At 45.5% G+C, this 27,918-nt stretch overlaps 1 protein-coding gene across 1 annotated transcript; it reads left to right on the forward strand.

Moving 5' to 3' along the window:
- The first annotated feature begins 648 nt into the window (after positions 1 to 648).
- prdx6 (peroxiredoxin 6) lies at positions 649 to 27,918 on the forward strand. The gene is made up of 5 exons (XM_084307560.1): positions 649 to 873; positions 5,012 to 5,168; positions 18,229 to 18,375; positions 26,362 to 26,508; positions 27,402 to 27,918. The coding sequence occupies exons 1-5, from the start codon at positions 782 to 784 to the stop codon at positions 27,525 to 27,527; spliced, it is 669 nt and encodes a 222-aa protein (XP_084163686.1). The 5' UTR covers positions 649 to 781; the 3' UTR covers positions 27,528 to 27,918.

The following is a 27,918-nucleotide window of genomic DNA, read 5'->3' on the forward strand; positions in this document are numbered from 1 at the left end:
GGAAGGCAAGATAGGGGGCAGGGTTTTAGGATAGGGCATCGGGTGGTAGAGGAAGTTCAGGCGAAGAAAGAGAGGGTGTTTAGGGAGAAGTTAGGTATGGTGGCCTTTGTGGCAGGAGTAGTGAACACGACAGCGACGATTAGCAGTAGGACAGAGAGGACTAGGTTGATAGTTTTAGCAGCAGTGGGACACTTGGGTATGGAGGGGTTGACAGTGGAGGATGTTTTGACGGAGTTAAACAGGGTGGCTGATCAAGTAGCGTTAGAAAAGGGGGGTGTTAGTGAGCGAGTAGGTCAGAGTCAGCCCACAGGAGGCAAGGGGGGACTCATAGATTAGGGTTGGTTAGGGTGGTGATGTTAGGGATGGGTTTGTTGTTTTGTGTGTTATGGGGTTGAATGGAGTGTACAGTAGGTGGCGGTATGCAGCTTTTGTGGTCGCAATCTGCCACTATACCCAGTGAAGAAGAAGGTTATTGTGGAATGGGGTGTGCAGTAGCATAGATATATATCTATGTGCAGTAGGTGGCGGTGTGCGGCTTTTGTAGTCGCGACCCGCCATAGTTTTGTTTTACAGTGATTTTACTGTCATGTGGAGGGCGGCAATACGCCTAGATGCGTAGTCCGCCGGAAACTTAAACGAAGAAGAAGAAGAAGATTGGTAAATAGTTTACGTCAAGTAAGCTAACCCCGCCCTTTCCGGTATATTCACGCGAGTTTTTGTGTGCAGTGTCCTTTCTTCTCCTTTTGCTACCAACGAGAAAGGACCACGCACGAATAGAACCATGCCTGGGCTTCTGCTAGGAGACGAGTTCCCTAACTTCGAAGCAGAGACCACTGTCGGCAAGATTAAGTTCCATGATTTCCTTGGGAACTCGTAAGTCCACCACACATGTCTACAACATGTTACACGATGCAATACATTGTATAACGTAGCAATATTTACCAAGCGATGTTTGTGATGGCAGGTTGATGCATTGGATGTCTGTTTGTGCATAGCTATTGTTTGTGTACCACCCGAAAGAATATTGGAAAAGCTGGTCTGAGATCAGTTTAATCTCGTTATTCAAACTACGAGGCAGGTAGCCTATGACATTTGTGAGAGGAAGTGCAGATCAGTACAGTCAAAACCAATGCGACTCCTTGTGGCGCAGAGATGAGCAAATCCAGACTAAAGAGGGAAAGCAGGTGCAGCAACTGGTCGTAATCTCTACCTACCAGTACCTACACAGGACAATTACTTGGTTGGTTTATCTCATCATTAGTACATTATAATGCAAAAGTTTATTATGAATTGCATAACCTCCGATCTGTTGTATCTCATAATACCCAACTGCATCACATCATTGCGTATTTATTGAGAACGAAGCAGAGAGGGATTTTTTTTTTTGTATTATGCATGTTTATTTTTTAAAGCCAGTGATTCGGTGTTTCGTTCTGTGCAGCGAGCTCATTCAGTGAGGCACTGGTCGTAATCTCTACCTACCAGTACCTACACAGGACAATTACTTGGTTGGTTTATCTCGTCATTAGTACATTATAATACAAAAGTTTATTATGAATTGCATAACCTCCGATCTGTTGTATCTCATAATACCCAACTGCATCACATCATTGCGTATTTATTGAGAACGAAGCAGAGAGGGACATTTTTTTTAATTTTGTATTATGCATGTTTATTTTTTAAAGCCAGTGATTCAGTGTTTCGTTCTGTGCAGCGAGCTCATTCAGTGAGGCATGAGAGCAGAGAGGACAAGGATTGCATTGTTTGTGTGTGTGTTTTGAACGGCTTTCCGTGCCCCCTTCTCTTGGCATCCAATATAGTCCACCAACTCTGTTTCAATAGAACAGAGAGAAAGCAACTGACACACACACACACACACACACACACACACACACACACACACACACACACACACACACACCGTGTCATGGGAAAGTTGGGAGTAGCCCGAATCGAACTGGCAATGTTCAGATTACCATATGACACCTTTTCCAGTCTTTGTAGTAGAACAAAATAATGTAACAGTAGATAAGCAATGCAGGATATAGCTTCTAACTGATTTGATTCATGTCCCGGTTGCATAGGATCTGAAAAGGTTCATGATCCAGGGAGACCTATATTGTTTATGTAATATGTTAACACTTTAATCACCAATGACGCCTTAACACGTCATTCCCCGCCATGCTAATTCTGCCAATGACGCCGTAACATGTCATTGAGATCAATATTTCAAAAATCTGTGATTGCAATCATATTTCTCCCACGGAGACTTGAGATCTACTGTTGATCCCCTCTCAACTCGCCAACGGTTCAAGAGCGCCATCTGGTGGCCGATCGGCGGATCGCCCAAACCGGAAACGGAAACTGGTGCTCATCCAAATTCGGTCCGATCACTCGCTATAGGTCCCGGGACTCGAGCGCGACACAATGGATGGCGATCCGTTACCAATAACTCGATAAACAACATGATTTGGACGTATATACTATTATACAACCTGGAGATGGATCGCATATTTCAACATCCCATAATAGGAATCTGTTTGCTCCACGCTCATCGCCCAACGGCCCGAGGAGACTGGGGTAAGTTTCAGCGTTTATTTTTACCGTGTTCGATACAAACTGCTCTAATGATCATATCACCGACACTACATGAATCATCTAACGTTGGCCACGGAATTATAAACAACCCCCCCCCCCCATCCGGTCAACATCAGATGATGAGTAGTAACTTCTAGAAGCACGTCCATTTGACATTTTTTATCTGGCACCGATCGCTATCAAACTGTATTTGATCATCAATATAATGCATTTAGGGCTATAAATCAGGTTCTGCAGAATGCTGCAGAAAACGATAAAAACATATTTATACTTTAGACCGTATTTTAGTATGAATATGTGAATGAAAAAGTATAACGTTCCTACATCCTGAACGATAGATAATTGACGTTGAATGGGCCATAGTAATGTCAATTTAGCAATACAATTTAAAAAGTTATAGCCCTGCAAAGAAGTGGAACTTCTCCATAGACAAATAGAGCTGGCAGAGGATGGTATAATGATGTACATAAGCGTGGCAAAGAAAGTGTTAATAATCAGAGGTATGGAGGTAAAAAGCAGTTAGCGGTGCAACCCCCCTCCCCCTTCCTTGCAACACTGACCTCCTGAAACAATCCATAGAATCATCATGTGACCCCCCCCCCCCCCCCCCCCCCCCCCTTCCGAATCAGATGATCACTCTGCCTCCATAGAGACAAGTATTATTGAAGAGAAAATAGCCTGGAACCTCAGCAATACGTCAAGCACAAATGTTGATCCAAATGTTTAAATACCTATGGAGCCTGCCTGAGGACCTCAGTAAGTCACACAGTCCTTATCTACAGTAGCACATTGCAAAAAATTACACATACAAAAGTTACAACCCAAAATGCTATCAGATTTGAGAAAGATGTATACAAAATTCATCTTTATTTACATATTTATTTAAAAAGGGGTATTTTCCTGAGGGAATACAAAAGAGGATAAATAAAAACAGAATAAAGTACGATTCTATAAATTACATTGAGATTAAAGGTAAGTGAAAGATGCAAAATTACTAGGCTCATTTTCAGCTTTTACATAAATACGACACTGCATCCCTCAAGATGAGTTCTGGACCAAGTGCATTACTATTGGAGGAACTTAAAATCGGCTTATTATTGCACACAAACAACAACCCAACCAGCAGAGCGACTAAAAACGAATGGCCTAAATTATTTTAAAAATCACTTTTTTTAAAGCCAACAGGCAACCAATGAATGCAATATAAAACTAGAGGTATGAGCTTGCTTTATGATTCAGTCAGAACTATAGCCTGCAGTATTTAGGACAACTTTTACTTTATTAATTGCCATTTTTGATTATCCAGAAAGTAGTTAAGTCCAGCAGTAGGAGTAGCATACCATAGTAGTGTTTTTTTATCGGACAGAAATTGCCCACTAGCAATGTTCCTGAAATGAGAAGAAATGGATTCGGTAACATCCCTAATGTGCATCAAAATTAAATGGGTAGTTCACCCAAAATAAAAGTGTATTTCATTTTTATTTATATTGTCATTTATTTGCATATTTCATCCCTTTCCCGGAGTAATATCTATCCATCCAGATTGTTTCGGTTTGATTTGCTTAGTTTTGGAGATAATATGCTGTAGATATCTGCCCTCACTCTAATACAATGCAGCTGAATGGCACTCTGCTTGTGGCGTCCAAAGCACCAGAATAATACATTCCGTCTCTTTCCAGAAATCATGACCCGGATACTCAAGGTAATCTACAGACCTTGTTGTCAGCAGTTTCATGCAGGAACTATTTTCTACCGAACTACACCCCTATAATAATGAATGGAGGTGTACTTCAGTAGAAACTAGTTCCTACATGAAACTGCTCACAACAAGGTCTGTATTATCCTGAGTAACTAACTGGGTAATTCTGTTGTTTAGAGTGCCACAAGCCTAGTGCCTTTAGCGGCAATGTATTGGAATGGGAATGGCGGCAGATACAGTATCTCTATGGCAGATATCTCAAACTAAGCGGATCGCAACAAATCAATCTGGATGTATACATGGCACTCCGGGTAAGGGGAAAACCTTTTTGGGTGAACTATTCCTTTTAAGATTCTTGAGCTACTTGGTAAAGATGTAATGTAATAAATTAGTAGCTTGTGTAAGAAATTATGAATTGGTATCCATCTCCCCCACCCTTCCCTCTCCCATCTGCAGTACACTACACAACCCCAGTCTAGTCCAGCTGGGTTTAACGGCTTGGCTCTACGTCTACCAGGCTTCAGACCACCTGTTGCTCTAATCGAAGACCTTGTGTTCTGGTATTTCCTCCACTGAGACACTCTGTTCCCCCAACCCCCCCCTCCCCCCATTTCCTCTCCTCCCTGTCCTTCATTGCCTAACCTCTCTCATTCCTGTCTCCCCTAATGCCTCCCCCTTCAACCCACCTTGTCTTTCCTCTCCTCTCTGCTGCAGATGGGGTGTCCTCTTCTCCCACCCCAGGGACTTCACCCCAGTGTGCACCACTGAGCTGGCCTGTGCTGCTCAGATCAGCGATGAGTTCACGAAACGCAATGTGAAGATGATCGCTCTGTCCATCGACAGTGTTGAGGACCACCGCAGTTGGAGCCAGGTTGGACACACACACCCACCCTTGTCAGTCTGGTTTACTCTGTGTAAAATATAGAAGGATAACAGCTTATGGAAGGTTAGGGACTGTGTGAGATGAATGATGATGATGACGACTGTCTGTCTAGTCCAGTCCTCTTCTCACCCATATTAGTCCAGTCCTCTTCTCACCCACATTTGGCTGGTTTTTTATATAGCGCTTTTATCCAAAGCGCTTTACATTTACCTTTAGTCATTTAGCTGACGCTTTTATCCAAAGCGACTTACAAGTTCTGTACGACAAGTCATCAGGAAGGGCACAACTCTATCAGCTGAGTAACAATGTTCATCAAAGTGTTGAGTGCTACAGTGTAGGTTAGTTTATTAGGACAAGTGCATGACAGTAAGGTTAGTTAGGGTTAGATATTCATTTTCTTTTTTCTTTTTAATTCAGATAATGGTTGAAGAAGTGCGTCTTTAGTCGACGGCGAAAGATTGGACGGGTTTCGGCTGTCCTAACTGGGGTGGGTAGTTCATTCCACCATTGTGGGGCAAGGACTGAGAATAGGCAACTTCTCTTTGATGACCCTCCCGGACCTTGGATAGGAGTAGGTCTGAGGCGGCCAGAAGATGCGGAGCGTAGGGGTCTTGAGGGTGTGTAGTTAGAGACCATTGACCAGAGATAGGCGGGAGCGGTTCCCTTTGCCGCACGGTATGCTAGGTCGAGGGCCTTGAAGTGGATTCGTTCAGCAATGGGGAGCCAGTGCAGGTCCCTAAGAAGTGGAGTGACATGGGCCGACTTCGGTAGGTTTGAGATCAGGCGGGACGCTGCGTTCTGAATGAGTTGAAGAGGCTTAGTGGCAGTGGCCGGGAGGCCAGCGAGCAGTGCGTTGCAGTAGTCGAGGCGGGAGATGACTGTTGATTGGACGAGGAGTTGGGTGGCTTCTTTTGTCAGGAGGAATCTGCAGGTTCTGGTTGTCGCTGCGATGTGAGCAGAGAAGTTCAACTGGTCGTCGAGGACAACACCAAGGTTCTTGGCGGTCGGGGACGTGGTCACAGCTGCATTCTCGACTGTGATGGAAAGGTCGGTCAGGGGGGAGGATTTGGCCGGCAGGTGGAGCAATTCTGTTTTGCTTAGGTTCAGTTTGAGGTGGTTGGTCGTCATCCAGGCGGAGATGTCGGACAGACAGGCCGAGATCCGCTCAGAGACGTGGATATCTGAGGGAGGGAAGGAGAGCATAACAATGATAGGAGAAGCCATGAGATGTGATAATGTTACCCAGTGATTTAGTGTAGAGGGAGAAGAGAAGGGGTCCTAGAACCGAGCCCTGGGGGACACCCGTCCGCAGGGGGCGGGTGGCCGACAGGGTCCCTCTCCATGACACTTGGTAGGAGCGGTCATTGAGGTATGATGTCAGCCATGTCGGCGCAGAGCCAGCCACTCCCATTCCTGCAAGGGCCGCAAGGAGGATCTGATGGTTGACTGTGTCGAAGGCTGCAGATAGATCTAGGAGAATCAGGACAGAGGAGAGGCCTTTCGCTTTTGCTAAGTGAAGTGCCTCTGTGACCGCAATGAGGGCCGTTTCTGTGAAGTGGCCAGTCCGGAAGCCAGACTGATTAGGGTCTAGGAGGTCATTCTGTAAGAGATTTAAGCAGTAAGTTGGTTGGATACAGCACGTTCAAGTGTTTTAGAAAGGAAGGAGAGAAGAGAGACAGGACGGTAGTTTCCTATGACGGTGGGGTTCAGGGTTGGTTTTTTTATGAGCGGCGTGACTCTGGCTTGTTTTAGGGAGGTGGGGACCACCCCCGAGTTGAGTGAGGAGTTGATGGTTGCAGTTAGGAATGGGAGGATGTCCGGTGCTATGGTCTGGAGGAGTGGGGAGGGTAGCTGGTCCAGCTGGCATGTAGTCGGACGGTTCGACGTTACCAGTGTCAGGGTCTCGGCTTCTGTAATGGGAGAGAAGGATGACAGAGTGAAGGATGAGGTTCTCGATTCAGCATTTGGAATGGGTGGGGGTTGGGAGAAGGAGCTGCGGATGTTCTCCACTTTTTAAGAAGATCGCGAAGTCTTCGGCAGAGAAAGATGAGGGAGGAGGGAGGACATGGTAGAATGCAGTTTGCGAAGATTCTTGGCAGAGGCCTCGATCCTATGGTGAAAGAAAGAAGCTTTGGCATTAGTAATGGTTTTGGAGAATGTTAACGAGGTTGTGGTATGTGTTGATGTCAGCAGTGAGGCGTGACTTTCTATACTTCCTCTCAGCCGCTCGCTTTACAATTTGTTACTCACATTTGACCCATTCACTCACACATTCACACACCGACGGCGGAGGCAACCATGCAAGGTGCCAACCTGCTCATCGGGAGCAATTAGGGGTTAAGTGTCTTGCTCAAGGACACATCGACATGCTGCCCGGGAGGAGCGGGAATCGAACCGGGAACCTCCCGATTGCCAGACGACTGCTCTACCTCTCGGGCCACTGTCGCCCCTTTACATTTGACAACCTTTCACCTGTGTTGTTCTCCATATCTCTCTAGCTGCATTGTGCTAGACATTTAGGATACGAGTACAGGTCAAGGACTTGGGTAAAATGAAAATCATCTACTCTCACACACGTTTTAAATATTGCACAACTACAACATGTGCAGCTTGTAGATTTACAACCATATCCAATCATTGACAGCATTTCCCCCCCAGCTCCTCTCCTCTAGCCCCATCAACTTTTTTCCCAGAATGCTTCTCATCCTCAAACTGCACTGATAAATCCCCTGTGAGGCTAGGCCTAGGCTTTACGGTCGTGATAGGGCTTCGGCCCATCCAGATGGCTCTGCACTCTGTCTCACAACCAGACACAATCTCCTCCATGTAATGCATGCCTCTCTAGAAGCCACTCAGTGTTTTCCTGCTGAATGGCATGATGGTCAATTAAATTAAATGGAAACTGTAGCTTCTAGGTCTCTGGAATGGAACTGATTATGTTAATTAGGGTAATAGTAAAACTCACTTTACATGAGTCTAGATCTGTAAAATGTACACTAGGCACGTATGTGCATCTGGAGTAGAGGCGGGTCAAGTAGACTGTCACAGGCTAGGAACACCCTCCTCAAATATAAACCGAGCGAGCTGTGATTGGCTGACTGCTGGGGTTGCTAAGTTACAGCAGCACCTCCTCTCTGGGGGCCTGTGAAGGGTCCGGGAGGGGAGGGGAGGAGAGAAGTCGGCAGGCCAACAAGAGAATTCTGCAATGGGCCATTGCTGATTGGACAATAGTTTGGTTTCTACTAGGTCACAGCAGAAGCAAGCTTTTTGGGATCATTAACCCTGCTGTTCGATTCATGGCTTCTTCGGTTTGTGAGATAAAGCAAACTTGTGTAATCAGCTTTCTGCTGTGGAAAGAAATGGCTTTCACTTCAGTCTGTGGTTAGAGAAAGTGTTCAGGATGTTTTCTAGCACTCCTGGGAGTCATGAGACCCTGCTCTTCTTGTTTTCTCTGTTCCTACTTCACACACACACTCGCACACCCCTTTGGCTGAACCCTTGTGACGAGTAAAAGCGTCGTCTTCCCACAGTGCAGACAATTTACTTTGTCTGATGGCCAACTGTTGATTACAAAGTCCATTGCTCCCTTTTTAATTCAGTGTTGGGTTCAGTTACGTCGTTGTGCAGTAAAAGTACAATGATGTGCTTGTGCTCTGGTTCTGTCCACCTTTGCACACCATGAAAAGACTATTCATCGTGAGACGGTTCAATACAAATGTGTGTGGTGTCTAGGGATGGGTACCGAATTCGGTACTTTTGAGGTACCGAACCGAAACACGTCGGTACTACCGAGTATCTAATCAAGTGATAAACCGATTTTTTTTTTTTATAAATTTTTTTTTTTATACTTTTTTTTTTTTTTTTTTACTTTTTTCTTTTCATGTCAACGTTCACACGCACAATATATGCTTACCTAGGATTTGACTTGATTCAACAACAAAGCATTCGGAGCAATGACAAGCCGAAAACTGTCGAAATTGTAGTTATTTGAAGTTTGGATTTTTTTTTTACGACTGAGGTAGGTAAATTACCGTTGGGTACCGGTATCGATTCACAGGTACCGGTACCGGTACCGGTATCGGTTCAAATGTGAAAGGTACCCATCCCTAGTGGTGTCACACATTGGCCAGAAGTCTCAATGGGAAACCAACCCAACATCGGCTGCTTGTCTTGTCTTTTCTCTTCTCAATCTCTTCCTCAATTTCTCATCCTCAATTTATTTTTTCCCTCAGTTTAAGACTATTTGCAATAGAGGAGGAGCCCGGTCATAGTGATTAGGCTCATAGTTCAAGGCCAAGATGGTGTCTGTCCCAACGAGCGTGTATCTAAATGAACACCTCACAAAAAAGAATGGTGACATCGCAAGAAAGGCCCGTCTACTCCGCTACCAAAAGAAGATCCAATCAACGTGGACCTCAAACTGCAAGATCTTCATCAAATTAAACGGCACGCCAGACAACGCAAAAGTTTTGGTCATCAGAAATATGGAAGAGCTTGACAAATTCCAATGACACCATACAACCGTGAAAATGGTAGGATCAACGTCCTTATTTTCTCTGAAATGACTAAAATGTTTCTTGCGTGCTGCAGACTTAACTTTCTCAACGTCCTTCTATCCTCTAGAATGCCAAATGTTTCTTGCGTACTGCAGATTTGTTTTTCTCAACATCCTTCTTTTCTCTGAAATAACAAATGACTCTTGCGTGGAATCTTGACTTTTTTATGGAAAAGAGGAACATCATACTATCACTTGGGCACCGCGAAAGGGCGACTAGATGCGGGAGGGAGAGCATGAGTGCGAGGCAGGGAAGAATATTCTTGTGTTACATTTATAGAACGCCTGGTTCTTATACTGTTACATTTCTAAATACCATAGGTCATTTTTACTCAACGATTTGTGAAAAAATTTCCCTTTTTTATGGGCTTCTTTGGCTTGAGTGATGATGGAGATAATGTCCATCGCTGCTGTCTTGATGGTGGAAATATCACCTGCAAGCAATATGACCCTGAGCATCTCGATTGTTTCAATAACGAAAACACCCTTTCACTATTGCACCTCAATATTAGAAGCCTCTGTAAACACCATACTGACCTTGTATCATTACTTTCTATTTCTGGCTGTAAATTTGATATAATTGGTTGCAGTGAAACTTGGCTAAATGACAGGTCGTTCACCGATATCCTCAATCTTGATGGCTATACTTTCTTCCATAAAAACAGAATTGGGAAAATAGGTGGAGGAGTGTGTCTTTATGTGAATACCAGTATACAAGCAAATGTTTGTGACATGGTTAGAGCTGCCGCGGTATTGATGTTTTCCTTACCGCACGGATTTGCAAAATATTTCCTACCGCCGCGGTAACCGCACGCACACAAAAAAAACAAAAAAAAAGTTTGAATGCATTTTCTTTTTTAGTAGTAGTCTACTTTTTATAGCATATAGCCTGCCTCTAGTCTAAATGTCGATCTTTAGAGGATGACTTTGCAGCATGAATATTGTTTGGGATTCGGCAAGCACGCATTAGTTATTGAAAGTGAAACACGGATTCGTAGTTTCCCCTCTGGTCGTGCGCCGTTCACTCAGTGTCGCGGGCAGGGGTGGTTACCCCCCCGACCCTTTCTTATTATTATTACTATAAAGTTACTACTTTATAATAAAGGCATTCGTTTTGTGGCATTACCATTATATAGTTATACGTTCAATAACATCAGCGTATTTACCGGACCATCTCAGTTCCTTTCTTTGCTCAGAGCGTGCCGAGTTGTCCCATTCTGCGGTCTGTTAATAAAGTTTTCAATCGGACAAGTGTATAGAACGAAGGGCTTTTATTATAACATTCGTTGCAGACTGTAAAATCATTATGTCTCGTTTAGTACTCCTGATGAGCGATGGTAGTCCACTCCGGCGGGGAGCTAAAGCTAACGTTATTAGCCGTATTGTGATGAGCTCTGATCAATGGCTGACATTCAGGATGTAAAAAACTGCAGGACGCTCCCAACGTGTGACGCGTCTCTCTTCTGACCAATCAGTGGTCTGCAATGTTTCACGTGACTTTTCTGGTACCCAATAGGGTCGCTTGGAACCTCGAGAGAGGAGTAGGGTATATCTGCAGAGCCGAAAGCCCAACGAGAGGAGGGTACTTCATTATTATTATAAAAAACAGCGGTGATGCGGTATTCAGCCTACTCTGCGGTGGCCGTGATGTAACAGCGATACCGCGGCTCTAGACATGGTTGACTTTGATGACGGCTCTGATTCTCTCTTCATTGATATAAATGGGAAAAACTTCACTGTTGGAGTAATATATCGCCCCCCAGACACAAACCTGGATGTCTTTAGGAACAAGTTAGAGGAAACCCTTCATTCATTAAACATAAAAAACAACAACTGTATTCTAATGGGAGATTTTAACATAGACATCTCCAAGGATGATTCTATAAAAAATGATTTCATTAATACACTGCACTCTTCCTCCTTCTTCACAACTATAAACATATTCACTAGAATAACACACTCATCCAAGTCTATCATTGATAACATCATCACCAACATCCAAAACACCAAGCTGGAGTCGGGAGTGATCCTAACTGACATAACTGATCACTTCCCTGTCATGTTGTCTCTAAATCTTGCCAGTGAACTTGCACCCCCTCCTTGTAAGACAACAATTAAAGTAATAAATGACAGAACCCTGCAGCAACTATATGGAAGCCTGGAGACCAAAGGGTGGAAAAATGTATATGATGCCTCTGATCCTGATACTGCATATGACAGTCTGATATTGGAAATAACAGACTCCATCCATAACACCATTCCTGAGAAGACTGTCATGAGCACTAAAAATGACCAGAACCCCTGGCTGACAAAGGGCATCTTAACATCCATTAAACACAAAAATAAACTCTACAAACATTATCTTAAGAAGCCTAGTATAAATAATAGAAACAAATACAATCTATATAGAAATAAACTCACTCATCTAATAAGGAAAAGCAAATGTGATCATTATACTGATCAGGTAATAGCATCACAGGGTGATTCAAAAAGGACATGGTCAGTTCTAAATAAAGTACTAAACGGGGACAAAAAAGCATCAGTACTCCCTGACCCTGCAAACATGTCACAGCAGGATCTCTCTGATAAATTCAATACCTACTTTGCATCCATTGGTGAAGACCTGGCGAATAAAATTAGCCATCCCGGGGGTGTGTCTTTTAAACAGTATTTATCAGGTAACTATATTAACTCTTTTTTCATGAAACCAACTGACCATGATGAACTATTCAACATTATCATGAAGATGAAGGACACTCGCACAGCCGGTGCTGATGGAATATGCAGCAAAATCCTAATAGCCATAGCCAATATTATAGTCAGACCACTCGCTCACTGTATTAATTTGTCCTTACTACATGGTGTGGTGCCAAAAAACATCAAAATTGGGAGAATAATACCCATATATAAATCAGGTGACAAAAATAGTATTAATAATTGCCGTCCAATATCCGTATTACCAGCTCTATCCAAAGTCTATGAGAGAGTTGTGTACAATAGATTAAGCGAATACACCACCAAGCTAGATATACTCACCAATTCACAATACGGCTTCAGGAAAAAAAGAACTACAAACATGGCAATATTAGACCTAATAGAAAAAATACATGATGCCATTGATCAGGGTGATTGTGGGGTGGGCGTTTTCCTGGATCTATCAAAGGCTTTTGACACCATTGACTTCACCATTCTACTTGGGGAAACTACACCATTATGGCATAAGGGGTCTGGCTCTCAACTGGTTCAGTAGCTATTTACATGGTAGGCAACAGTACGTCGATATAAAAAATCACATCAATAAAAATGGACATCAAATATGGGGTCCCCCAGGGGTCAATTCTAGGGCCTTTACTATTTATTCTCTATATAAATGACTTTGTCAACTCATCTCTACTTCTGCACAAAGTTATATTCGCTGATGACACTAATTTGTTTCTGTCACATAAAAACCCACTCAAGCTACAAGATCTACTCAATACAGAACTACAAAAAGTGGACACCTGGTTCAAATGCAACAAGTTATCACTAAATCTCAGCAAAACAAACTTTATTGTCTTCCACTCAAATCGGATGCACACACATCACATGTGCATAAAAATAAATGAAAAGGAGCTGTCAAGAGTGGCGTCCACAAAATTCCTGGGGGTCATCATCGATGAGTCACTCAACTTCAAATGCCACATAAAATACCTACAAACAAAACTGTCCAAATATGTTGGCTTATTCTGCAAAATACGTCATTTTCTTCCCTTGCCTGCCCTTCTCACTTTATACAAAACCCTGTTTGAACCTCATTAATTACTGTAACGTCATATGGTGCAACACATACCCCAGCAGGGTTCGAAATTAACATTTTTTTTCAAGGGCTTTTTTTGCCCCCCTTAATTGATTTTCGGGGGCTTTTTTTTGTATTTCGGGGGCACTGAATTTTTATGATGAAAATTAACATAAGGATTATAAAACATTGTTGACACTTTTTTTTACAGTCTTCGTCCCTATGTTTGATAATGTAATGTTAATGTCTCCATATATAGGGCTCTACGCTAACCTTTTTCCCAAGGAGCACATGTGCTCCTAAATAAAATGTTAATAAATAAAATCTAAATAAAAATTTAGGAGCACACAAAGAAATTTAGGAGCACAGTGAAAATTGTTCAAGTAACACAGAGTTTATTAACTATTTATCTCATGCATTATTATATTGTGCGTGTGCACACTATGAATTGAAAATGGGGGACCCTGATGTAAACAAGACGAAAGTCTTTCTCTGGTCTGCATCCCCTTAACTTGTGTGTATTGAGCTGTACTGTATTGTACCCATTCTGCAATCTGTTAATAAAGTTTTCAATCAATCAAACGCAAAGGATATCGGTTGTCAAGCTGCTTTTGTATGTTGTAGTGTTGTTATGATACCAACATTTTGACTTTGATACAGATAGGAAAGGTAATGGAATATATTATTAGATGACAGAACATTGAAAATTCTTTATACAATTATTTAATTCATTATGACCCTGATGGAAACAAGACAAACGTCTTTCTCAGGTCTGCATCCCCTTAACAATTGTATGTATTGAGCCGTACTGTATTGTACCCATTCTGCAATCTGTTAAATAAAGTTTTCATTCATTCATTCATGAAATAGAAATTCCGTTTTTGGGTGGAACGTTTGTTGCAAGGAGGGAGGAGGCGGGGACCGCTGCGTGTTACACACAACACGGAGAAATGGTCTAGCTGCTTCGGTGCGTCGTTAACGTTAACGTCGGAAGAAATTCCCCACTAAGCCCTAAATTCAGAGCAGAGCAGTATCCTAATGACTTTTATGCTTCAGTCGATAAGGTGTTTTGCGAATTCTGTCAACATACCGTGGGGACTGGACCCGCAAAAACACGTGCGAATATCACTTCAAAAGCCATGTCAGCCGGATTCCTCTCTTTCTCCTCGTCTCTCTTTTGCTCAAAATAAAAATGAATGGGCTTCATGGCTGGCTGATTTTTTTGCGTTGTCTGATTCTGAATGTATAACTTGCCTAAGCCGGTACCGTGACTTTGTTTTCGGGCGCTACTGTGATTGGACGTTTATGCGCCTTGTGTAATGTGGGACTATTATAACAGCGGAGCTGTTTTGTAATCGTCACTCGTCTCGAGTAAATGATTTTTCCGGGTGGCGCACACACACATATTATTAGGGCCAAATACAAGGGAAATGCTCGCACTGTAGATCATATATATAATTAGTAAACTGTCTGGGGCATTTTCTGCCCCCCTTAACTGATATTCGGGGGCATTTTGTCCATTTTCAAGGGCATTTTGCCCCGAGCCCCCGTTAATTTCGAACCCTGTACCCCAGCCATCTCAAAAAACTAGAAAGCCTACAAAAGAGGGTACTACGAGTGCTGTCATGGTCCGGGTATCGAGCGCCCTCAAAGCCTCTTTTCCATCGCTTTGGTCTCCTGAGGCTCGCTGAATTTAACATTCATCAAAACGCATCAATTTTGTATCAAGTTGTCAACAACATGAATCACAGACTGTCTGAGCTTGTCCCAGTCTGCCAACCACTGCACATCCACAACACAAGAAACAAGCATCTTATATCTGGCAAGAGGAGAAGGCTAAATTGTGCTAGCCTAAGCATAGCATGCAGGGGTCCACAGATCTGGAACAAGCTTGATGAAAATCTAAAAATGACTAATACCTTTAAAACCTTTAAAAAATCATTGAAAGAGGAACTGCTAAAATCATATCTCTAATTAAAATTATAACTTAGGAATAAAATTGTCTGTATTATGTATCTCTGTTATATGTCAGTTAGTAGGTAGGTGTGTAAACCTACCCACGTTGTTTTTTTTGTTTTGTTTTTGTTTGTTTGTTTTTGTTTATTTGTTATTGTTTTGTTTGTTCATATTCTGTTTGTATCTGTGTTCAGGCTCCCTCCAAAAGCTTTAAATAGCTTCTTGGGAGACCTGGCACATGCACACAATTTGCGACATGTTATCACATGAGGATACTCGCATGTAAAATGTATCGTGTGTGTGTGTGTGAATAAAAATTCATTCATTCATTCATTTGTGTGAATAAAAATTCATTCATTCATTCATTCCCCACTGTTCATAAGACTCTCTGGAGATCAACAGTTAGGGCGCTCTGCTTAGCCAGTAGTCTTAATCTACAAACAGTCGTATGTCAGGATAGGCATGCTACTTTTATCACACAAACCCCGTCATTGAAGAGGGAAAAATGCAACATATAATCACGTCAGAATTTCTGTGCAGTGGTCTCGAATGGCTCAATGGGTACAGCGTGGCACTAATGCTGCCAGATTAGGGGGTTTAATTTCCACTCTGGCCACCCACACTAAAAATCCACACTCTTCAATTCTGATACTGGTACCTTGTTTGATAGAACTCGTACATTATATGGCATCATCTCACTGTAAGGCGAATTGGATACGTCTTTACCAAATGGTGTACATTATATGCACAACCCTATGCAGAGCTGTCTCTACACCTGTACGTCGCAGCCTGCTAGACATGTATTAAAGGTCCCATGGAAAGTAAATAAAATCACTCAATGCGCTTTGAGTGACAGTCACCCACCTGCACTATAGCCTACCTAAGAGATAGTTTCCACTAGCACAGAGGAAAATCGCAAAACGCAGAAACGCTACCACAAAATAGTAACGTTAATACTAGGCATGCCCCGATCAATTGGCCAGTGATCGGTATAGGCCGATATTCACTAAAATAGCTGGCTCGGGTATCTGTAAAACATTTTTAAAGATTTTTTTTTTTTTATATAATATAATAATTAATAAAAAGAAATAACAATTCAGTGTTAATTTGTTACATTTAGTTTCACTAAGTTAGGAAAGTAATGTTTTAAGTTGAGCCTTGCACAAAAGAATGATCCCAGTCTTTTCCACACAGTGAGGCATACAGTTTATTAATTGAACAATGGATATTATTTACATTACATTTAAAGTTAATCATTTAGCTGACTCTTTTATCCAAAGCGACTTACAAGTTCTGTACGACAAGTCATCAGGAAGGGCACAACTCAGCAGAGTAACAATGTTTGTTACAATGTTGGTGCTACAGTCAGTGTAGGTTAGTATATTAGGACAAGTGCATGACAGTAAGGTTAGTTAGGGTTAGATCATTTTTTAATCTAGAACAAAACGATCGGTATCGGCAGTGTATCGGCCGATATGGCTCATAGAAGATCGGTGATCGGTATCAGTGGCAAAAAACGTGATCGGGGCATCCCTAGTTAATACACTATTGACATGTGCAGACAGTTGACAGTTGCTGAGTAAATATTTGACAACTTCTGTCCATAATAAATATAACCCTGACAGTGAATCAATGGCCAATGGCTCAGCTTCAACTCCCATATGAAATGCACACACACACGGAGGAGTACTGCTAACGTTAATACACTATTGACGCAAACGAATGAATGAACGAGGTCCTACTGCTAATTAACTCATTACGTCGGACGTACTCTATGTACTTACTGATTCGATACTTTCTTTCGGTCCTGAAGACTTGGTACAGACTAGCTCCCTTCTTTAGCAACAGCCAGGAAATCACTGCAGCGTTATAAAGTCCTTTGTCTTTGCAAAAATCCAAAAACTAACATGGCCCATTGCTTGTGGAGCACGATATCATTAGGAAATGAGTGCAAGGACATATTCGCTGCTTGCCCGTTTTGGTCATAATTTCAATGTTACACTAACTTCCTCGAATTGTTGATTGTGGGCGGTGGCTACAACCACAGAAGGAGCTGAGGTATGCACATCAGATTTCTTACACGTCACAGATCGACGTAAATTCAGAATGGCTTGGTTTAGTGGGGGAGGATCTTGTCTCGGCTGAAGTGGAGGAATCGGACTGGGTAGAAATTTCACGTCAGTGTTGGTACAACCCCACATTGCTGGAAAACAATGCAAACCACTGGAAAAGGCCATTTATAAGATGGGGGATCTTTAAATTGGGACATCCACGACCAAATTAGTAAAAAAAGAAAAAGACTAACGTTGAATTGGATGTATACAGAGTATCGCTAATAACCGAAAAATGGAGCTTGTCTAAACATTTACAAGTTAGGCAGTTATTGTTTCCATGGACACCGTGAAGTACAATAACCTTGCACTGCAGCAGGTGACCAAGCCTCCATAATATAAGAACCTTGCATTGCAGCAGGTGACGAAGCCTTCATAATATAAGAACCTTGCACTGCATCAAGTGGGAGTGTTCTCTGATTCCTAGCAACATCTCTTGATGGACAGGCCTAAACACAGGACTACAATTTATTCAGTTGGCAAACACAGCAACATGAAATCACCTGCACTGTTCCCTTGCAATGCAATTCCACTGAAACTCTATACAGTATATGCTATCGTTCATCTTGCTGTAAGCAGATTTGGATACAACTGTTCTCAAAATGCTATTTATGTATTTTCTTTTTATTATCTGGCTGTCCTCGTGTCTAGGATGTGATGGCATTCAGCGGTAAAGACGCTAGCTGTCCTCTGCCTTTCCCCATCATTGCTGATGACAAGAGAAAGCTGTCTGTTCAGCTGGGCATGCTGGACCCCGACGAGCTGGACAAGGACGGGCTGCCCCTCACCGCTCGCTGTGTAAGGGCCTGCTCACACACACAGTCTATTGTGTTGACCACTATTTATGTGGTTTGTAACTTAATGTCTACATAATGGTGTTTTCATGTTATGTCCACCAGTCTGCCCTGATTGTCACTTGTCATGTTATCAAGTTTCAAGTTGTTTTATTTGTCACATATAAGGTACATTACAGTGAAATGCTCTTGTTCTGTATGAGCCCCCTGAGATTGTGCTTCATACAGTAAAAAAAGAATAAAGACCAAACACTATACAATGTACAAAATGTAAATGATGCAAAAATGAGGTAGAGATGTAGTGAACATCTTTTAGTAATACATGGATAAAATATGGTGTGGTGTTAAAAGGTGTCTAAAGTTAATGTTAACACTTTGACTGCCCAAGTTTAATTCCTTATTAGTCCCTTCAATGCCCAAGGCCACTTCAATGTTAACGTTAATATCGCCTAATCTATGTTTTAAATTATGGCTATGTGTCTAATCTGCCCGTCGCATTATCAATGACCTATTTCCAGTCAACATTGTCGAAGCAGATTGTTTTTTTATCGGTTCATTTCCGTTTCATAGCATTTAGAAAACCCCTCGTTTTCACGCAGAAAAAAGAGGTTTCCATGATAATCGCCTTTTACTGGAATATTCTAGAACGTTGTCATTGTTCGGCCTATTTATGAATCGTTTTCAAATAAACGCTAGATTATCGATAGTATATGTGTACGCATGCACGCTCGTGGCGCGCGCTGAAAATCGCTTCTCCTATTTCCTGACGGCGCGCACAGTCAAACAGCGATATCACATAATCACATAAAAGCTTATATATCCGTGAAAACGAGTCTTGATTATCCTTAGACTTGTAACATAGATTCCTTACCTGAGATCAGATGGTATCCAAATGGATTATTCCAATTCCTGATCGCCATTCGAAAAAATCGATCTTTTTATTGATTCACCGTGTATACAGTAAAACACATATTCCCCGCGGCTCCGAGAGTCCAGCATGAAGCTGGTAGATGCCGGCTGCGTGAGTGAGAAGTAAAATGTAGAGTGCAGGTTTTTTTTTCTCATTCATTTTCATTGAGTTCAATCCAAAAGGGTGAATTACCACCTGGGAGACTATAGGGGGTGCTTTTTTCACATCTGAACGCCTGAGGTAGCTGAATTTCTCGTGAGTGGGCATTCAACCCCCGGGGGGTAAACCCGAGAAATCTCGGGCGTGGCATGCAAAGTGTTAAAGGTGAGTGTTTAACTTCTTAAGCCCGAGCGGTCCGGTGCCGGATCGACAATGACATTGCGCCATAAATCCATCTCTACAGAATGTATGAATTAATCTTGCGTTTTCTTTCTCTAATGTAGCCAAGAGTAAAGACCCTAACCCTGTCAAAACGGCAGTCAAAGTGTATATTTTCAGCACTACGTTTCTTTACCAATGGTTTTAAGTGTTATTAGTGAAATATTAGTTATATTTCGTATGGCATCGCTCCCGCTCTGAGCCTTACGAGATACTCCATATCGCCTGTGATACCTAATGTATCTCCCACGAACAAAACACATGCACCCCACCTGTATGGGGCCCCGCCCCTTATGGTGGTACCACCCATATAATCATGACTCTGGTCATGACACACCCTTCCTCTATTTTCGTCCCAGCGCACAGGATGCTATGCACTATGCGAGCTAGCGGAAATGAAAAGATTAAGGAAGATTAATAATGTTGAGGGCTTACCGGAGGATTGTGTTTCCCTGGATTCTCCGGAGCTTGTTTTGACGACGCAGACCTGTGCTGGTGGTTCCTCGGCTGACGGCGACGGACCGAGGAGCAGCGTGCAAGGTTTGGCTATCGGGTCGGCTTGTACAAAGGTGAGGTCTGTGTCGGTAGGCGTCGATGTCGGTGTTGGTCGTGCTGTGGAGTATGTTTCGGCACCAGGGCCGGGGCGGCTTGGCGATCGTTCCACTGTAGTGGGCGATGTCTTGGCGATCCTGGAACATGCTGTTGACGCTAATGCTACTGCTACTGCTAATGCTAATGCTACTGCTGCTTCTTCTGCTAACACTGATGTTGACGCTGGAATGTCTAATAATCCCCGCCGCGGGATTCCGCTTTTCCCTCCTCTTGCCACCTTCATTGATGAAGGTCAGTCGGTGGTGGGTGTGGGGGGGTTCGCTGAGCTCTATTTACCTTTTTTGCGGGTGAAGGGGCTGACGACGGGGTGCAGCCCGGGGGTACCTTGGCTAAGTAGCCAGGTAGCTTCTTTGTTGTGCCCAGGCGGGGATGAACGACGTTCCGCCCGGCCGTTGCTTGATAGCATGTCGGCTCGGAGGGTGGCAGTATGGACGGATGAGTGGTATACTGCTGCAGGATGGCATTTAGCGGCGGCCAGTGTTGTGGCTCAGCTGGCTACTTTCCTATCCAAGATGGCGTCGGGTTGTAGGTCTTTGAGTCCAACCGACACTATGAACGTGATTCATGTTTGTGGTGTTATAGAGATCTTGACTCAGTCGCAAGCTATAACTGCGGGGAGGATTCGGATGCTATCGACTTTGGTTGTTAGGCATCTTTGGTTGGAGCAGTCTCCTCTTGGGGAAGAGGATAGGTTTTCTCTCCTCACGACTCCTTTTTCCACAGATAGTCTTTTTGGGCGTTCTGTGGAGGCGCAGGCGGTTTTTGATTCGGGTCCTACACCGCCTCACGCTGTGCAGCCAGGGGTGGGAGCACGGTCTCGTCAACGACTGTGGCGAGATCCTCGACAGGCGGCCATGTTTCCCCCGCCAGTGGTGCCCTGGTTGGAGAATCGACAGGGTTTCGCAAGGCCGACAGTCTTGGCGGCCGAGGGATCGGCCATTTTTGGTGATTTCGGGGTTGGTAAACCACCCCGTCGTCATTTTGCCGCGAGCAGCCCGCTCCCCGTTCGGTCCCCTCTCTGGTATCCCCAGAAACGGGGCTTTGAGCGTTCTCCTTTGGCTGCGGGCCGCGAACCTTCTTTGAAGCGTATGCGGCCCCATTCTTCACTTCTCATGGAGACAGGGGCTGACACCCAGTTGATGGCTGAGCCTGGGTCTGTCCGTGAGAATGTTCCGTCGTCGCGTGGTTCCTACACCGCAGGTTGTGGGTGGGTGGAACCTGGTGTTGCAGCTGCCACTAGCTTCAGTGGTCAGCAGGGGGACTCGGTGCCTCTTCTGTTGAATGCTCAGCAGGGGTTACCCCGGCTTCGCCCTCGCCAGGCGGGGTATTGCGCTGTTGCCTCCCACTCCCGTCAAACCGGCAGTGGTCTGCAAAGGAGAGGCTGGCGTGATTTGAGTGGTAGTAATATCACTGCAGGGCTTCGGCGTGTAGGAGCCCATGGGGTCCTCAGGCCTTGCGTGTCTGGCTGCGGAACGGCTCCTCAGCGTGTGCTGGAGGGGTGTTCAGGGGGTGAGTGTGTGTCCACAAGTTTGATGACCGCTCCTCCCGTATCAAACCGGCCCTTTCTGTCGGGGTCCCCCCTTGGGTGCTTTGCACGACGGGGGGGACCGGGCCAATTATCTGCTGTTCCTTGCGGCCCAGCGTCAGTTGACGGCGGGGGCGCTGTGGGATTATATTCACATATGGCGACGGGAATGTCCCTTGAATCGGTGGATGAGGAGAACGTTAGAGGCGGGGCTGGTTTTGCAGTTTGCGCGGCCCCATCCTCCGTTCTCAGGTTTGGTGCCGACCCTGTTGTCAGGGTCGGGCGCGGTGACAGCCCTGGCCGCCGAGATTCGATCTCTGTTGGCGAAGCAGGCCGTCGTTGTGGTCCCGAGAGAGGACGCAATGTCAGGCGTCTACTCCCGTTATTTTCTGGTGCCCAAGAAAACTGGGGGGGTCAGACCTATACTGAATCTGTCCATGTTCAATCGGTTGATTGTAGTGAGACCATTCAGGATGTTGACCGTCCGACTCCTTCTGCTTGCTGTCAGGAGGGGGGACTGGTTCACCTCCATAGACCTGAAGGATGCGTATTTTCACATACCCATTTTCCCTCCTCACAGGAAGTTCCTACGGTTCCTGTTTCAGGGCGTGGCGTACGAGTACCACAGAATGCCGTTCGGTTATTCTCTGGCTCCCCGCACATTCACCAAGTGCGTGGCGGCTGCTCTGGGGCCTTTACGTCGTCGGGGGATACGAGTTTTGTTCTATCTCGACGACATTCTGCTCCTCAGCCGTTCAGAGGAGGTTGCCAGGTCTCATACTCGACTGGTGGTGGAATTCCTCACCAGCCTGGGTTTTGCTGTGAATTGGAAGAAGAGTACCCCTCTTCCCAGTCAACAGGTGGAGTACTTGGGCTTGACATTGAGGTCGAAGCCCATGCTTGCGACCCTCTCGGAGCAGCGTCGGGGGGATCTCCGTCACGCGCTCGGGGGTTTCCGTCTGGGAGGGACGGTTACGGCGCTGCAGGTGATGCGTCTGCTGGGCCTTATGTCGGCGGCCCACGCGGTGGTTCCTCTTGGCCTCCTCTTTATGAGGCGGATACAGAGGTGGTTTCTCTCTTTGAGAATAGATCCGGTGTGGGGCAAAGGGAGACGGTTGACGGTTCCTTTGTCGATATGGGGGGATCTCGCCCACTGGGGGAGGCTGGGTATCCTCTCCGCTGGGGTCCCCATGGGCAGCAGAGGCTCCCACGTCACGGTTTTCACCGACGCCTCTCTCACAGGTTGGGGAGGGGCGTTTCGGACCCACGCAGTGGGGGGCAGCTGGACGGGTCATGCCGACCCAGCTGTCCTGCATATCAATGTGTTGGAGTTGAAGGCGGTCCTCCTGGTCCTCAAACGGCTCGGCCACCTGGTGGTAGGCCAGCATGTTTTGATCAGGACAGACAATGTGACGGCGGCGGCGTATATCAACAGGCAGGGTGGGACTCGTTCCGCCCGCCTGCTCCGGGTGGCGCGCGAACTGTTGCTATGGGCATCCCGCAGGCTGCGCAGTCTGCGGGCGCTCCACGTTCCTGGTACGGAAAATGTGGCGGCGGATATAATGTCTCGGGGCGGTCCTCGTCACGACGAGTGGGAACTCCGCCCCGACATAGTCAGACAGATCTGGGATCGGTTCGGGGAGGCCTCGGTAGATCTGTTTGCGTGCCGACGTTCTCACAAGTGCCCCTTGTGGTTCTCGCTCAGTCGAGCGGATCATCCCCCCTTGGGGGTGGATGCCTTCTCGACCTTTCCATGGCCGCCCGGTCTTCTGTACGCCTTCCCTCCTGTACAGCTGTTGAGTCAGCTGTTGGAGCGGATACGGAGGGAGCGCAGGACGGTGATCCTGGTCGCACCGGACCGGGGCACGTCAGTGTGGTTCCCGGTCTTAATCCAGCTTCTGGTCGCTCCTCCTTGGGTCATTCCGTGGTCAGCGACGGCCCTCTCGCAGCACAACGGAGTGCTTTTCCAGCCTCCGGTGTTGGGTCAACGCCTGGTGGTGTGGCTGGTGGGAGGGTGAGTCTGGAGAGGATGGATCCCGCAGTGGTTGATACCATCCGGTGTGCGCATGCTCCCTCCACTGTCGCGGTTTACGCGGGCAGGTGGCGTGCGTTCCAAGAATGGTGTAAGGGGGGGGGCTGGGACCCAGTCTCCTGCCCCCTGGATGCTGTTCTGGGTTATCTCCAGTCTCTCCTTGATAGTCTGTCGGCTTCGACAGTGAGGGTATATGCGGCAGCTATATCCTCCTATCATGAGGGATTTGAGGGGAATGTCTTGTTCAGCCACCCTCTTGTGAAGCGTTTCCTGCTTGGCGCTCGACGCGTTAAGCCGGTGCAACGCTCCTTGGCTCCGACTTGGGATCTTCAATTGGTCCTCGGTCGGTTGTCCTTGGCCCCGTTTGAGCCGCTCGAGCAGGCGCCGTTGGAACAGCTGTCTTTCAAGACCGCGTTCCTACTGGCTGTCACTTCCGCTAAACGCGTGGGTGAGCTCTGTGCTCTCTCGGTACGTCCAGAGTGCCTGTCTTTTCGGACCGATTGCGGTGCCACTCTGCGACCTAATCCTGCTTTTGTGCCTAAGAATATCCGGAGTTCCTTCCGCTCCCGGGATATTGTGGTTCAGGCTTTTCGTCCTCCTCCTCACACTAGTGAGTTAGATGCGGGCCTTCATCTGTCATGTCCAGTCCGTGCTTTGGGGTTTTACCTCAGCCGTACTCAGGACTTCAGGGTTACCGATCAGCTTTTTGTCTGTTACGGTGGGGCTCGTGCTGGTAAGGCACTGTCGAAGCAGCGCCTGTCCCATTGGTTGTGCGAGGGTATTGCCCTCTGCTACACGTTGGCTGGGCAGGATCCCCCTGGGGGCGTCAGGGCGCACTCCACTCGTGGGGTGGCTGCCTCTGCCGCTCTCCTGGGTGGGGCCTCGGTGGAGGACATCTGTGCTGCAGCTTCATGGTCCTCACCGGGCCCCTTTGTAAGGTTTTACCTCATGGACATGACCGGGGGTTCTGTCTCCCAGGCGGTTCTGGGGTCTGTGGCCTTTCCTGCTTCCCGTCCTTTGGTCGGGTAGCGGGAGTGTATGGGTATGGGCCGCAGTGTGTTGAGTCACACGTGGTTCCGCCTGTACGGTGTGTTCAAGGGGTTCTGGCTCCCTCTTGTTCGCATTCAGGTGGAGTTGACTGCGCCCCCCCTTCGTTAGGAAGGATGGGGTGACAGGGCTCCCCGCACCCCTTGATGTGGGCTTACGGGTCCTCAGGGGGTACATCTGTCGGGTCTCGCACCCGCTCTTCCCCATTATCTCGTAAGGCTCAGAGCGGGAGCGATGCCATACGAAATATAACGATAGGTTATGTAGATAACCTAGTTATATTAGTATAGGCTAAGCTCCCGCTCTGCGCGCCCTGAGTTCCCTCTTGAGGGATCTTTTCCTGGGACGGGTTTTTGGCGAGGAAGGGTGTGTCATGACCAGAGTCATGATTATATGGGTGGTACCACCATAAGGGGCGGGCCCCATACAGGTGGGGTGCATGTGTTTTGTTCGTGGGAGATACATTAGGTATCACAGGCGATATGGAGTATCTCGTAAGGCTCAGAGCGGGAGCTTAGCCTATACTAATATAACTAGGTTATCTACATAACCTATCGTTATAGAAATCTAGTCGGAAAAAGGCGAGGATTGACTCAAGGAAATGAGGAGAGGAGACCCAGGACTTTCGATGGGCTTAATTCTTAAACATTTTTAAATACACTTCCTAGCTCACGCCAGCCCCTGTCAATCATCTGACTTCTAGATTGACTTTAAAATTTTTCTGGATCATATCCCACAAACCTGAACGAACGTCTAGCAAAAAACGGCATTGCAATCTGATGAAAAATGGCGGAGAAATTTACATTATAAAAAAGTAACTATACTTACAGTAGATTTCATTCACGGTTTGTGAATCACGCCTGGTGATACTAAATCCAGATTGAACTCTGCCATTGGAAAGGGGAGTATTGGCCCGATCCATAGATGTGCGACTTGGCCATAATAAGGTCATTTATAGGCCGATATTCTATATTTCAAATTGCATGTGTCCGGATGGCAGAATTCAGTACTGTCTCTACAAAATCTCCTGTTTAATCATCTGCCCTTTATTCATTTGCTTAGATTTATTATTCTTATTCTTTATTCTTTTTTTGTACACGTGATCTCAAGAAGGTGTTGAATGAGCTCAGTGGCAATTTCTCATGTCTGGTAATTTATTGCATGGTGTTATTCACAGTCAAAGATGAAAAAAGAAAATGGATATTTTCCTTTGGTTCATCACAATTTACTCAAGCCTAGTAATATACACACTATTCCTGACACTGGGAATACATTCTATGAGATCCATAGATGTCCCTAGATACCAAGAACATGCAAATAGACCTTGTAGAAATGGAGCAATCTTCCATTTACTTGGGTATGTATTTTTAGGTGGAGTTTCAGAAAATAGGGCTTAGGAGGTTAAAGTCAAGTCAATTTTGTGTCATTAGAATAATTGAAGCTGTTGAAATTATTGATTGATCATTTTGTCTGGTCCCGCCTCCAGGTGTTTGTGATTGGCCCTGACAAGAAGATGAAGCTGTCCATCCTCTACCCCGCCACCACAGGAAGGAACTTTAATGAGTTGCTCCGAGTCATTGACTCTCTGCAGCTCACCGCGCAGAAGAAGGTCGCCACACCTGTCGACTGGAAGGTACACAAACACACACAAACGCACACACACACAGTCAGTGGTTTCCTTCATCTCTTCAAGGGGTTGGATAAAAGGTTGAAGTGACCATTCACACTCTCTATCTGTCTCTTATCTCTCTCTCTCTCCTTTCTCTCTCGCCCCCTCTATCTCTTCATCGCTCTCTCTCTCGGTTCACATATTTAAAACGACACAGCCTGTAATTGTGTGTCTTCTGTCTTGTCTCTAACGGTGCTCCCATAGTCGAGCGGACCGTACACGGAGCGGACTCAAAGCGGACTCCAAGTGCGAAGGTCCAATTTTCTAATGCGCGGACGTCCGCTCACTTGGTGTCACACAAAACGCTGATCGGCGTTGACATCGACCTGCATTTAATGTGACGCCGATCTGCATTTTACTCTGACCACTCGCTTTTTCACTCACAAAAGGGAATATCTTTTCTAAATGAAGTGTGTAAAACTGCCAGTTTTATTATCGAAATATTGGAAACGGAGATGGAGTCTGTTATCTCAGTTTCCATTATTTCGAAATAAAACTGGTGTTTTTATTTCATGCAATGCGTGTTTTCCATTTCACCACCACGCGCTGTCCACCTCATTGAGCAAGCCTATACGGTACATTGCACCTCGCTGCCTATATACCTGTTATTCAAGTGTGTAAAACTGCCTGTTTTATTATCGAAATATTGGAAACTGAGATAAGATACTTTTTATTGACATCGGATGACGACGACATGACAGAAGTTGAACAGCGTGGGAAAAATTGTGTAAACTGGCGCGAGACATGTAGGAAATTGGTCCGCGGAGTCCAGTCCGCGTACAGTCCGCTCGACAATGGGAGCACCTTAAGCCTGGTGACGAGGTGATGGTTATTGTGTCTTCTGTTTTGTCTCTAAGGTTGGTGACAAGGTGATGGTGATCCCCTCTCTGTCTGACGCCGAGGCTACCGCACTCTTCCCCAACGGCGTGACGACCAAAGATCTGCCGTCTGGGAAGAAATACCTGCGCTACACCCAGCCCTGAAGAGAGCCTGGAGGATGTCACTCCTACCTTGTCCTGATCTAGGCTCAACCAGGGGAACACCCTCCCATCTAGCTCACAGTTCTTTTCTATTTAGGACTCTTTGGGTAATTTGTTCATGTAGAACTGACTAACTGTACAGAAGCACTTTTATGAGCTGAGACTTAACACAAGCTGAAACGTGTCCCGTTCTCTAATCATGGTAACACAATCGTGAAGCAAAGACCATCATGGACATAATAACATTGTTTCACTGTGCAGTGCCTTACTTTCCTGTGAATAAACACTATTTTGTCATATCGGTGTGTTTTTGACTTGGGCAGGATAGTATTTTGTTAAAATGATAGAGCCAGTTGTATGTTTGAATTTGGGCCAATAAAGCATTTGGACAGCA

This window comes from Notolepis coatsorum (genome assembly GCF_963971535.1).
Source record: "Notolepis coatsorum genome assembly, chromosome: 2".
In the NCBI taxonomy this organism is placed as follows: domain Eukaryota; kingdom Metazoa; phylum Chordata; class Actinopteri; order Aulopiformes; family Paralepididae; genus Notolepis; species Notolepis coatsorum.